Source organism: Lynx canadensis, chromosome F1 (assembly GCF_007474595.2).
Source record: "Lynx canadensis isolate LIC74 chromosome F1, mLynCan4.pri.v2, whole genome shotgun sequence".
NCBI classification, from domain to species: Eukaryota; Metazoa; Chordata; class Mammalia; order Carnivora; family Felidae; genus Lynx; species Lynx canadensis.
The window spans coordinates 20,925,228-20,938,721 of record NC_044319.2 but is presented as its reverse complement, the minus strand read 5'-3'; the positions used below and the strand labels follow the sequence as shown (position 1 = coordinate 20,938,721).

Sequence of the window (13,494 nt, the reverse complement as noted above, 5' to 3'; positions counted from 1 at the left end):
CAAGGGATCATACATGTGTTACTGAAAAGGTTGGAGCTATCTAAAAACTCCATTTAAGATCACCTGAATATAATTACAGAAAGGCAGATTTCAATAGGTAAAAACCTAAAAACGTTTAGGAGGCCAAAATGTCTCCAACTAAGAAGTCTGCTTAAAACTATGCTTCTCAAACTGAATAATCACCTAGTAGTATGGGAGCAGGAAAGGGGGATAAAAAGCTATAGAATAAAGGATATTATTCTAGAGTACAGATTTTTTTCTTCAAGATTTGTAGGGAGGAAAATACCACTGGCAAGATATATGCTGATGTACAACATGAATGATCAATCACTAGACCTCACTGTGGTCTCTTTCTTTTCCATAAGATCAAGCCCCCCCCCCACACACACACACACAAATTGTTTCCAAGATACCCTGATGATAGGAAGAAGGGTCACAGATGATAAACATGAACAATCCAATCACTGGGAAGGAATATCACTCCCCCCATTCAATAAGTTGGCAAGCTGCTTTATACACTATCAACCTCTTACAACTTTAATAGCATAGGTTTGTCTCCCCAAGTTCAAGTAACTCAAGAATACTGATATTGCTGATGGTTGAGGGTAAGATTCAAAACACACATTGGCCCCTATAGTCTTCCCTGACCAGAGCTCGTAAACCCCCTAGGATACCTATATCAAATTACATTTCCTACCACAGTTTAAGTATTGGTTTCTAAACTGGGGACATTCTCATGGTTTCACCTATATTAATCTAAATACAGATTTTAGAGAAAAAGAAAAATCACTGAAATAGGCGTAGAGATTCCCAAAATAGGCTCAGTGTACAGATTCTGTATCGTCAAGGGTCTAGTGACGCACTATACAAATGATCACATTGATCTTCTGAGACTTTAAGAGGGACAGTGATTCGGGGACGAAAGGTACAGCATACAACCCATGGTATTGTAACAACATTGTATGGCACATGGTAACTACACTGTGGGGAGCACAGCACAAGGTAGTCAAATCACTGTGCTGCACACCTGAAACTAATAACACTGTATGTCAACTCAACTACTATATAGGTATATAGTAGTGTGTGTGTATAAACATAAAACAAAAACAAGAGGGACAATGACTGGGTAAGAACAGCACTGGCTAAACAGTATTAACAGCTGCATTTCGACCCTGGCTATAACACCTTTCTAGTCATGCAACTTTGCAAAAGTCATTTACGTATCCTGAGCTTTGTTTTCCTTATCCCTAAGACTGGGTCATTTACCCTACGGTGTGGCTAGGAGAATCCAAGGTAAAACGCTATATAAGTGGCTATCATTACACTACATAAATTATTGCAGCGCCTGCTAGGATACCAAACATCAGTGCCAGCAAAACTCAGATGGCAAATGTTACTAACTAGTATTAGTTTTAAACTTTTCATCTTCCCTATCTTCCTTACGTGAACACACGCAACTAATGTTTGCTTACAGTGTTCCAGAGAAAGCAGATCTTGTATTTTTATAATAGCTACCACTTATTACACCCTTATAAATGCCAGGCACTTTTCAGACCTCATCTCGTTTCATCCTCAGCACTACTCCAAGAGGCAAGTATGATTATTCCTATTCTAGAGATGAGGAAACTAAGGCTCAGATGTTTTAAGTAACTGGAGTGAGATCACTCAACCAGCAAGTTGCAGAGCCAAGATGCAACTTTGACAAACTCTGGGAGCTTAGGCATTACCTACCTCTCTATCTACCATGACTGCTCCAAAATTTGCTAACCCACAATTACTAAGTACTAAGTTACTAAGTACTAATTCTAACATGCTTACCTGCTGGCCATCCTCTCTGCTTTTCCTCTGTTACGCTCTTCCTTAGCATCAACAAAGAACCTGCTCTGGTCTGCTCTACTGAAATGACATCTGAAGCAGCATTAAGTACTTCGAACATAGAGAGGAATCCATACTGTACATACTGGAATGAACGTCCAAATCGCCTGGAAAATGCCTTTTCAAAATCAGAAAGGAGAACGGGAGATAACGCCAACAGGTCTTTCAACTCACTCTTCACAACAGCTGGAAGAATGGGAGGCACCCTTCCCCGGTAAGGTACTCGCCGACGGGAGCTCGGCCCAGAGCAAACACTGGCCCTTCCCCTTGGCATGGAATTTCGAACCTTATGGTTGCTCCTCTGTTTTGCAACTAAACTTGCTATTCCTTTGGTGGATTCATCTGGAATGGCTAAGGAGGTGTGAAAAAAGAAATCACAGTTAGATGAAAACTTGCTCCTTTCTTTAACCTTACATCTGTGGTTATACAATTTTAATTCTCCAAGGAGCTGTGTATCTAGGTAACATGATAAACATGAACCCTTGGTTCCTCCATTTCTTTTAGACAACCATTTGTTAGCTCCTCTATCAGAAGATGAAGACAGAAAGATCAAGCCCAATATTTAACATTACTTCTGACTCCTGAAATATCTGAAACTCTCAAGATGAACAAACTTTCCTGCAATGTTTTTTTCTGTGCGTCACGAAATTTAAAACATGAATTCATAGTTAAAGTCCCATTGTTATGCTTCTTCCAATTTAAGGTGCAATAATCTGAAATCACATGCAAAATGTAGTTCCTGTGAATGCACATTTTTCTGGAGAAATAAATTCTTGATTTTGCTAAAGCTTTAACTCTGCCCAAAACTTCAAAGGTAACCATGAACCCTCTCCCCCTCAAAAAATTAAAATCCCCTGCCTGGGGTGCAGGATAATCGCTATAACAATTCTTTTTTCTTTTATATTTTTAATTCCAGTTAACATACAGTGTTATATTAGTTTCAGGTGTACCACATTCAATAATTCCATACATCACCTGGCGTACTCCCCATTGCCTATTTACCAGAAAAATTCTTTACTAATTACGTGTTACTTATAGATCTTCAAATTCTAAGCTTACCTTTCAGTATTACAGTACCATCCCCACAAGGGCAGACAGTGACAACATCAGGCATGTCCAACACCAGCTCCATAGTGGACCGATATCCAAGAACCCGGAGTGGTAAATGGCTGCCAACCATCAAAAGGTACTCCTTTTCCAACTGCTGTGGGGTCAAACCATCTTTGGTGGAGATGAGAAGTGACCTTATTTCTTTCCTCAGGCATTCCTGGATACGCTCTTGTTCAGACATGGCACCCTACCGGATTTAAGATAGAAACGTGGCTCATTAGGAAGAGCAGACAAACCCAAGACGGAGGGAGGGGAGAGTTTAAAAGGATCAATAGTGGAATATAAACAATCGACACCAGAGTTCTAAAGGTGATAAAGCAGAAGCAAAACCATGAGGATTCTCTGAAACTCGGCGTTTCACACAATTCAAGCTCTCAACCTGTGTCGATTCACCTGCACACGTCTGGAGACATCATTGCCCCTGGCTAACGTGTGGGAAGTCCAAGTTCCTGGCTCGACTTTGCTGAAGCCCCGATAACGGTTTGTCTGGGGTCTCTACACCGCAAACTTCGCTTCAGACGGGATCCCTCCTCGACGCTGGGAAAAAGCTCGGGAAGGAGGCAAACGCAATACCGCCTTCCCCAGCGCTAGGAGAGGGCTCCCGGTAAAGACGCTCGCACCGGCATACCTGGTCCGGCCCAGACCGACGGGGAGGCTGCCCGCTTCCTCTTACCCAAGTCAACGACCTCATCTGTGCCCGGGAGCGGGGTCCCCTGCCCACCCCAACGTCCCTCCCTGCCCCCAGGCGGAAGGGGAAGCTTCCCTTCCCTCGATCCCTGGGGACTGCCCACGCAGCGAGGGGGTTGTGGGGAGAGGCCGGCAGGAGGCAGGCGGGTGGAGTGTCGCCCCTCACCCGTGTCGCCCACAGCGCGGGCGCTGCCGTTGCGTGGCCCAGAGACTCAAAGGCGCTCTCCCGTCCAGCCGCCTTGGAGGAGCAGCGCCAAGGCGCCCGGGCGCCTGCGCACCAGTGCTGGAGGGCGGGAGGCGTGCAACCCGCGCGGCGTTCCAGCCCCGAGGGCGCGCGGCCGGTGGGACGGTTGGGCAGGGAGGGACGCTCGGGGGTCCAGGCTGGGGGCCGGCCGGCGCGGGGCCGCCACGCTAGGCTCTCGGGCGGCGTTGGCTCCTTCGGGGGGGGGGGGGGGGGGGGGGGGGGGGGAAATCGCCGGCGCCTACCTCGTCCAGCGTGGCTGGGAGACGCGAGGTGGGGCCGCGGCTGGAGAACCTCTCCGACCACATCCCCAGCCCGACAGGGGCAAGGGCAGCGGGCCGTCCCGCCATTGGGACAGGCAGGTGGGAGGAGGAGGTGGAGGGGGCCTCGAGGTTCTTGACTTGGGTGTGCCTCATAATCACCAGTGGAGCTTGTTTAAGGGCAAAAAAGATACCCAGGTCTGATCGTCGGAGGAAATTAAGGCATTTCTGTCGCTATGTGTTGAATTCCTGCAGAGTTACATGCAATTTAAGCTCCCGGAAGAGACGAATAACTGGGACCTGGAGAAAGAAACTTCCAGGTGCCATTGGAGAAAAACGAGCTGGCAAACTAAAAAAGGGAATGTATATTTGGGTAAATAACCTGGGAATGTATTTACTGGACAGGTGGAATGAGCCCGATTTCTATGGTCCTTGAAAACTAGAAAACAGTTTAAGAGGTGCAGAACAGAGGCACAGTATAAAGACCTTTAAGATGTACACTCTAAAAAAGTAAAAAGGCAAACCAAAACATAACCAAGGAATCTGAATTAAGAAGGAAAGCTGTGCACGCACATCTACTTTAATTTCCATCTAAAATTCCATGACATGTTAAATCCAAAAAAGCTCTAGGAACAAAATGTTCCATCAATGAGGCAGATATATTGAGGAACCCCTGACAGAAAATAGAAAAGATTTATGGGCTGGTTTATAGTCGAACAGACAAGGCTAAATAGCAAATTAACAAAAAGGAAAATGATGAGATGTGAAAAGTGAATCTAGATGTTCCAACATCCAAATGACAAATGTTACAGAAGCAACGGAAAGAATGGTGGTGAGGTCTGGGAGTTAAAAAAGGACAATATCCCAGATGTGAAGAAAAACACATTTTCAGATTAAAAGGGCCGAGTGAGTCCTTAGAATAACTAATGAAAAAAAAGATCCCATCCTAGGAGAAGATCCCATCCCAAGCCTAGGAGAAAGGGAATCAAGAGTTTTGTTTTTTCTTTAAGTTTACTTATTTTGAGAGAGTGTGTGGGGGAGGGGCAGAGAGAGGGAGAGAGAGAATCCCAAGCAGGCTCTGTACTGTCAGCACAGAGCCCCATGTGGGGCTCGAACTCACAAACAGTGGGATCATGACCCTAGCTGAAACCAAAAGTCAGATGCTTAACCAAGTGAGCCACCCAGGCACCCAAGAGATTTTATATAAAGAGATTATATAAGCACTGGACATTAGATGGCTATCGGATTTCTCAGTGGAGCAGTATCTTCAAACCTGAAACAAATCCTTTACCCAGCCAAACCAGCATTAAGTGCAGGAAAAGAAAAGACATTTTCAGACATGTAAGATTCAGAAAGCTTATCTAACTTGAGAATGACTCCTGCAAAATGAACAAAGAATTGAAAAAACATTATCCCAGATTCTCATCCCCAATTATCTAACAGCTACCACACATTGAGCACTTACAAGATGCTCTTTTATGTAGAATATCTAATTTTCTCCCACTCTGAGGTACAATCATGATCCCCACGTTAAAGTGAAGAAACGGATATACAGACATGAACAAAGGTACAACAAAGAGTGATAGGCAAGAGAAACATAAAACTTACGGCTCAATCTAGAAAGGTAAGAAAAAAGAGACTTTTAGAAAGCTATTCTGGAGCTAAATCCCAGATCAATAACTGAAAACCAAGAGTCAGGGGCTATTTGAATTACTCCAGTGAGGAGACCCCACTGGAAGTCCTCACGTGCTTGGGTTTATGATAATGCAGTCATTCTCCAAGACCCAAAAGTCTTTTGTGATGACTCACCTGGGAAGTGGATGGAAATAAGGTAGGAACAATCACACCAGGTATCTTCCATGTCTTTGATGGTAACACTTGCCTCTGCAGTTCTCCAGGTAGGCTTTTGATGTATGTTTCTGGCACTCTGCTTGGCATTTTCTACCAGAATAGCCCTTACTCAATGAGTGAATGCACCAATGCAGGAATTCTGTCTGTTACTGAGATTCCTAGTCCAGTTTTTCACTTGGCAAGCAGGGTACGTAACCACAAGAGGAACTCACAGTCCCACTAGCCCTATCCAAAGGTGACAGTGGGCCAGAATTCATTTATCACCAACCCCTGTACACTCAGAATGTGAATGGCAAACAGTGACTTTTGGGGTCCCAGAAATTAGAGTTAGTTAGCATTAGGAAGTGATAGTCACTGAAAAACGTAGGCGCTTCCTTTTCTTCAGAGCAGTTATCCTAAAAAGGATGAAGGTTTGCAATGTTAGGTAGGGCAGCATCTTTCTGTAAGAGAATAGTCAGATTGCATTCAAGAGACTCTGGGTCCAGGATCTGATTTAGTTTGACGAACAGGGTGACAAAGCCAGGTCTCTCACTCACGAGATGCCTCTGTTCCCTAGACCTACAATAGTGTTTTGTTGGTCTGTTTGCTTTTGTTGTTACACAAATCAAAAAGACTCCGCTGTTTTTTGAGTTCATTCCTTGGGATCCTACCATTAATTAACAACAACCAGAGAGTTCTGTGAGTTAGACCAATGTGTTTTTCCACCCTGCTGCCTATTATGATGATCAGTTAATTCTGGTAATTAACTGTCTCCAGCTGGTCTCCTCCCATCCCTGCTTGCATCTAGGAGTGTATTTCAGTTGCAGCTGCTGCTACCAGCAGTTCTGCCTTAGAAAACAGCCAGGAAAGAGGTTTTTGTGTTTTGTTCAAGCTTCTGAAGCTTTAAATATGCCTCATGACAAGAATGAGAGGATCTTTAGATAAACAGAAGAGAGAGTGGGTGAGTTCAAGTTCATGACAGAACCAATATAGCATTCCTGCCTCCCAACGTTTTTTAACATTATGCCTAATTTGGGACCATTTGATGGTATTGTTCAATTTTTCTTCCCACAAGCAATTACTCCAACTTTTGCCATCCCTCCTACACTTTTTACCCACTCCTGCCTCACCACTAGAAATTGACTTTGCTTGGACTCCCAGAGAAAGTGGAGGCTCTCATGCATGAACCTTCTGAGCTTCCAACTCAGAAACAACTCAACTAGCCCTGCTCTCAGCTTTCCTTGTGGTCTCAGCAGGTGAGGGACCATCTATCTCACCCATCCATCCTACTCTTGTGTCTATCTCCCCAACTCCTCTAGCTCCATGACCTTTGGCTATTATTACACAGTCCTGTATAATCAGTATCTCTTTACACTCCTTTCCTATAACAAAATTATGCGCTAATCCTTTTAATCTTACACAACACAGACACAGGGAGTGGGAAACGTAAAAATACACTTTTGACCTATGTACCTCTGTAGCCATTCCTGTGTGGCCAAGTCCTTGAATAAAACAGTCCACGCTCATTTTTTTTCCCACTTTTTCATCCACCATTCACTACTCAACCCAAAGCAAGGAGCCTGCTACTCTAAATAGCTTCCTTAAGCTACTTTTAGCAAAATCACCAATGACAAATCTTGTAATTGACAAATCTTAAGGACTTTTCAATCTTTTCATCTTTGATAATCTCTGATGTTTACTTTTGGTGTCCCCTCCTTTTCTAAACATCTCTCCTTGGTGGGTTTCTATGCTGCACCAGCCTTGGATCCTAGCTTTCTGCTCTATTTATTTCTGATATGAAATGCCCACGTACTCCAGGGTGTGTCCTTGGCCCTTCTCCTTTTTACTCTTCCCTCTTCCTGAGTGACCTTTTTCTTTCTCATGGTTTCAGCTTTGGGGGCTGCCTTTGTTCATTTAAGCAACAAATATCTTTTTAGCTCCTATTACGTTCCAGGCAGCGCTCTAGAAGATGGGACTAAAACAGCAAAACAAAGTGCCTGTTCTCCCGGACCTTAACAAGGACAAGCAAAAGGCAGATAAATATATAATGTCGAGTAATAATTGCTTAAGGGAGTGAGAAGGGACTGCTTTAAATGAAGTATTTAGAAAACTGTTTTGTTTGGCCTCTACGATAGTGGTTTTACAACGTGTGGTTCCAGAGCCGCGGCATCACCCGAAAACTTGTTAGCAACGCCAATTGTCAGACCCCACCCCAGACCTGCTGAATCAGAAACGGCAGCGGGGGAGGGGTAGAGGGTCCAGCAGAGTGTTTTAATAAGCCCTCCAGGTGATTCTGAGGCATGCAAAGTGAGAACCACCACTCCAGAGCAGTTTCCCACAGCACGCGTCATGAATACATTACAGGCGTGGAGTCTAACGCTGATTTTTCTCAGCCCACTGGGGCGGCCTCAGGGGTGGGGGCAAGCAGGTGCTGGAAGCCCTCCAGCCCAAAGTAGCCTCCACCCAGACTTTTCAGAGGCAAGCAAGTGGGGTCAGACGCAGTACCCACAGGGACCCAGGTAGGAAGGCAAGGGCCGTTCAACACTCACCAACAGGCTCAAGAAGCTAGGCGCTAAAGGTTCTACTTCTGCTTCAGGGCCACCCCTGCGGCTGCGGGGATGAAGTTCCCGACCTGAACGCAGAGAGTCTGCGCAGCGCAGCGCGAAGCTAGGCCCGCAATGGTGGAGGGGCGGGGCTCTTGCTGGGCCCTTGTCTGCGCACTCAGGGCAGCTTCCGCTCTAGCTGTGCTTTGAGCGCTCTTAGTAAGGCACCTGGTCCTTAAGGTTTCATCGTGATTCTGAAATAGTCCTTAGGAAAAAGGTTGATTGGATTTTAAATCCATTTGCATCATCACAAGGAATATCAAAATTACATTTGTTGATGAAAGCTACTCTTCAACTGTTAACCTAAATTTTTAAGTGGTTGTAAAAATAGTATTCAGCTTTTTTTTTCAACGTACTTTTATTTTGTGAGAGAAAATCCCAAGCAGGCTCCACACCATCGGTGCAGAGCCCAACGCAGGGCTCGATTCCACTAACCGTGAGATCCTGACCTGAGCCAAAATCAAGAGTTCGGTGCTTAACTGAGCCACCCACACATTCCAGTTTTAAAAACTCTTTTAATCACTTTACGATGTATATCAAATTATCGTGTTAGACACCTTAAAAATAATTTTTGTCAATTATAGCTCACTAAAGCTGGAAAATAACTTTTAAAATAGTGTGAACACATTTCTCATCAATGGTGACAAAAATTTTAAAAGTTTATTATTAAAAAGATTTGATTAGAAATTTTATGTAACAACTTCAAACAATATATTTGTGGAAGCAAGCTCACGATTCTTCTTTTCCTCATTTAAAGTGAACTCTAATTTTTTTAATGAGGTATAATTAATTGGCAGTAACATGTTGGTTTCAGGTGTACATTATTTGATACTTGTATATATTGCAAATGAGCACCACAATAGTTAACATCCATGCCCGTACACAGTTTAGAAAAAATTTTTTTCTTGTAATGAGGACTTGTAAGATCTACTCTCTTATGAAATACAGTACTATTAACTACAGTCACCATGCCACTACATATCTCCATTATTTATTTATAACTGGAAGTTTGTATCTCTTTACTCCCTTCATGCATTTCAAGATTGTATTTTAAAATTGAAAATATTTTATTAGGGGACGCCTGGGTGTCTCAGTCAGTTAACCATCTGACTCTTGATTTCAGCTCAGGTCATGATCTCACAGTTTATGAGTGAGATCTCAAGCCCCACGTTGTGCTCTGTGCTGGCAGTGCAGAGCCTGCTTGGGAGTCTCTATCTTTCTCCCTCTCTGCCCTCCACTGCTCATGGCTCTCACTCTTTTTCTCTCAAACATAAATAAATAAATATTTTTTCAAAGTAATTAAAAAATGTTTTATTAGTACACAAACCTTCTGATATTGAATCCCTAATACTTTTCCATTTTCTTTTTACCATGATCATATATCAAAGGTATATTTTTCTGAAAAATGTTTAAGTGTTTATTTTTTGAGAGACAGAGACAGAGCATGAGTGGGGGAGGGTCAGAGACATAGGGAGACACAGAATCCAGAGCAGGCTCCAGGCTCCAAGCTGTCAGCACAAGAGTTGGACATGAGGCTCAAACTCACCACAAGATCATGATCTGAGCCAAAGTTGGATGCTTAACCCACTATACCACCCAGCTCCCCTCAAAGATATAATTTTATTGCTGTGCCCTTTATAGATAACCTCAAATCCTTTTGTTTGCCCCAGTATGCTATTCAAATTTTGTTTGCCATAATGGGCAAATTAGAAGCACTGCTCTAGGATCTCAAGATCTCTCTCTCACTCTTCCTCCCCCTCCCTCTCCCTCCCCCTCCATCTCCTCCATAACCCAACACTTAAACAGGTAACATACCTGTTTTCAGCATCCTCAGGGTCACACAAGTCACCAGAAATAAGAAATTTAAGGGAATTTCATCTGCAATGGGAACAAATTCTAAATTGAAGTATAATGGAGCCAAAGCTGTCCCTTTTCTGCGTGCTATGTTCTCTTTTAGAGGTTCTCTGTCTTCCCTCCCTCTTGGCAATCAGGAATACCTCCAGATTTGGGACGGAAGATTACCTACAATTAAGGAAAAGGCTTGGGGCACCTGAGTGGCTCAGTTGGTTAAATGTCTGCCTCTTGGTTTCCACTCAGGTCATGACCTCAGGGTTTGTGGGATCAGGGCCCCCATCAGGCTCTGCGCTAACAGTACAAAGCCTGCTTGGAATTCTCTCTCTCCTTCTCTCTCTGCCTCTCTCTCTCTCTCTCACACACACACACAAAATAAATAAATAAACATTAAAAAAATAAAAGGAGGGGCGCCTGGGTGGCTCAGCCGCTTAAGCGGCCGACTCTCAATCACGGCCCAGGTCATGATCTCACAGTTCGTGAGTTCAAGCCCCACATCAGGCTCTGCGCTGATGGCACGGAGTCTGCTTGGGATTCTGTCCCTCCTTCTCTCCGCCCCTCCCCTGCGTGTGCCCTCTCTCCCTCTCTCTCTCAAAATAAATAAATAACCCCCCGAAAAAAACCTTTAAAAAAATAAAAAATAAAATAAAAGGAACAGCCTTATCCCAGGCTACCCTTCCATCATAACACTTTATTACACCTGTTTACACATCAGTTTCTCCCTGTTAGACTGTAAGTTCCTCGAGGGCATGTGCCATATCTTACCTCTACGTCCTCAGAGGTGAGCAGTGCCAAACACATAGCAGGTGCTCACTAAGTATCTGTGAAGTGAATTAATGAGAGAAAAGTCAGGTCAGTCTTACCTCACCACTGGACCTGACAAGGGGACAAGTGCATTGCTAGTGAAGAAGGTGGGAAGGAACATAGATGTTCCAGATCAGTATAGTTAGGGGAAGTGGGTCTGCCAGGGATGTCTACGGTTGTGACCAACTGCCCAGCCTATTAAGGTTAAAATACCCACCCTTCCCAAGTCTTCTATCTCCTCACTGCCCCCCTCATTAACGCAGGTGGTCACCAAATTCTGTTGATTCTCCGCCTGAGAAGCAGCTTCTGCCTCCTGGCCATTCCCACTGCCACAGCCCAGGTCCAGCTCTCAATAGCACCACTTTTCTAGACCTCTGCTATGCCCTCCTGGTTGGCCTCTCTGCCATCTACAAATTGAGAAAGTCAGGGGCGCCTAGGTGGCGCAGTCGGTTAAGCGTCCGACTTCAGCCAGGTCACGATCTCGCGGTCCGTGAGTTCGAGCCCCGCGTCAGGCTCTGGGCTGATGGCTCGGAGCCTGGAGCCTGTTTCCGATTCTGTGCCTCCCTCTCTCTCTGCCCCTCCCCCGTTCATGCTCTGTCTCTCTCTGTCCCAAAAATAAATAAACGTTGAAAAAAAAAATTTAAAAAAAAAAATTGAGAAAGTCAAATTTAAGTCCCTGTAGTCTCCTCCAGCTCTAAAATGATAAGATTTGCAACTTTATCTAGTGACAAGGAAGTCCAGGCTTTCTATTAAATAATTCATATAAACCAATATTCACCCCACTTAGCAAATGGATATAAAATTTCAAAATACTAAATAATAACTATAATAATTTAGAAAGCCTTGAAATCGTCCAAGACCTTTGGCCTTTGATCTTGGAAACAAACTCAAAAGTCAACAACTGTAATTGGTCCTCCCTTCCTAGTAAACCCTCACAGATGCCAGTCTCATAACAAATCCAAACAAGGAGTAAAGTATTAAGAGTACAAAAATGTGCGCATATACTTTCAACAAAGGGATGACCAATACTTTCAATTAAAAAGGAATCTAGAAAGAAAACAGCAACATCCTTGTAAGTACAGCCAGCCTGAGGTGCATTCTGCTGCCTCAGCACTCCCCAACCCCCACACCCCACACCTTTCAGAGATGCTGGGTTGACCTTTCTACCATGCAACGTGATGCTCTTTCTCAGCTATTGTCATTGCCATCCATAATCTCAACAGCCTTGTGTTGTAAGCAGGTGCGTGTATTACTGTTATATGTGGATACTGAAAATGAAGTCAGATCATGTAACTTCTCCATCGTCCCTACAGCAAAGGAGACTGACGACAGGCACCCTACGTGGGCTCCAATGCCAAGTAGGGCCTTTTCTCATCAATTTTTCTCCAGCCAGAAATCCCTCTATCTTCTTGGCAGACAGGGTGCAATTTTGAGATTATGATTTGGCCAGATAGCCTGCCAATTCCTGGAGTAAAAATTGAGGGCCAAGTTTACTTTAAGAATCTATAGCTAGGACCCCAGGTCCAATTAATTTGTAACAGAATCAAAGGCTGAGAAGAAAAACAAATACTATCATCGGTTTCAGGCTTTTCTAAACAGGAAAATATTTACAGGATGATAAACTGTGTTTAATAGTAACTATTAATTTCAGTGAATATTAGGTAATCATGATACTTTTCCCTCTATGGACCAAATGAAGCTCAGAATTTTTCTCAGTGCCCTGCTCTAGGCAGGAACTATAAGTTGAGGCAGGCACTCGAAAGAAACATTTGCCTCTCTTACATTACTACCATGCAAGAATCAGGTTTAGAGAGTAAAAGCCAAATCTATTTAAGTTACTTTATTACTAATCCTTTATTTTATTCCCAGTGACCTAATTTAGAATATATGGAAGAAAGTACTGGAGTGGTTTTTCCAGAGCCATGGGAGTTACTTCGGGTCCACATTCTTTAATAAGGTTTTTGACAGGAAAACCTGTGTGAACTCAGTTAACTATTGAAAAATAAAAAACATTTCTGCCATCGTGATCTGCGGTATTGGAGCAGAATCCTCAATCTTGAGTTTGAAGCGTTGCCCATTCAGTGAGAAATGAATGATTAATAGTAAAAGAGAAATAAATTTATTCAGTGTTTCAAGTTCCTCAGAGGTGAGTGGGGCAGCTCCCCCAGTTTGTTGCTGGATGGAGCATGGCCAGGAACCTGAAAAAGTCACAGTCCTGCCTTCATCAAGGAAG

At 43.8% G+C, this 13,494-nt stretch overlaps 1 protein-coding gene across 1 annotated transcript in view; it reads right to left on the bottom strand.

The window, feature by feature from the left end:
- TDRD5 (tudor domain containing 5) overlaps positions 1-3,166 on the bottom strand; it is a 94,679-nt gene extending 91,513 nt beyond the window's left edge. Inside the window, exons 1-2 of the mRNA XM_030303272.1 lie at positions 2,935-3,166; positions 1,819-2,226 (exon numbers count right to left, since the gene is read on the bottom strand). Of these exons, the coding sequence (XP_030159132.1) occupies positions 1,819-2,226; positions 2,935-3,166 (640 nt within the window). The remainder of the gene's footprint in view (positions 1-1,818; positions 2,227-2,934) is intronic.
- Positions 3,167-13,494: the final 10,328 nt, after the last annotated feature.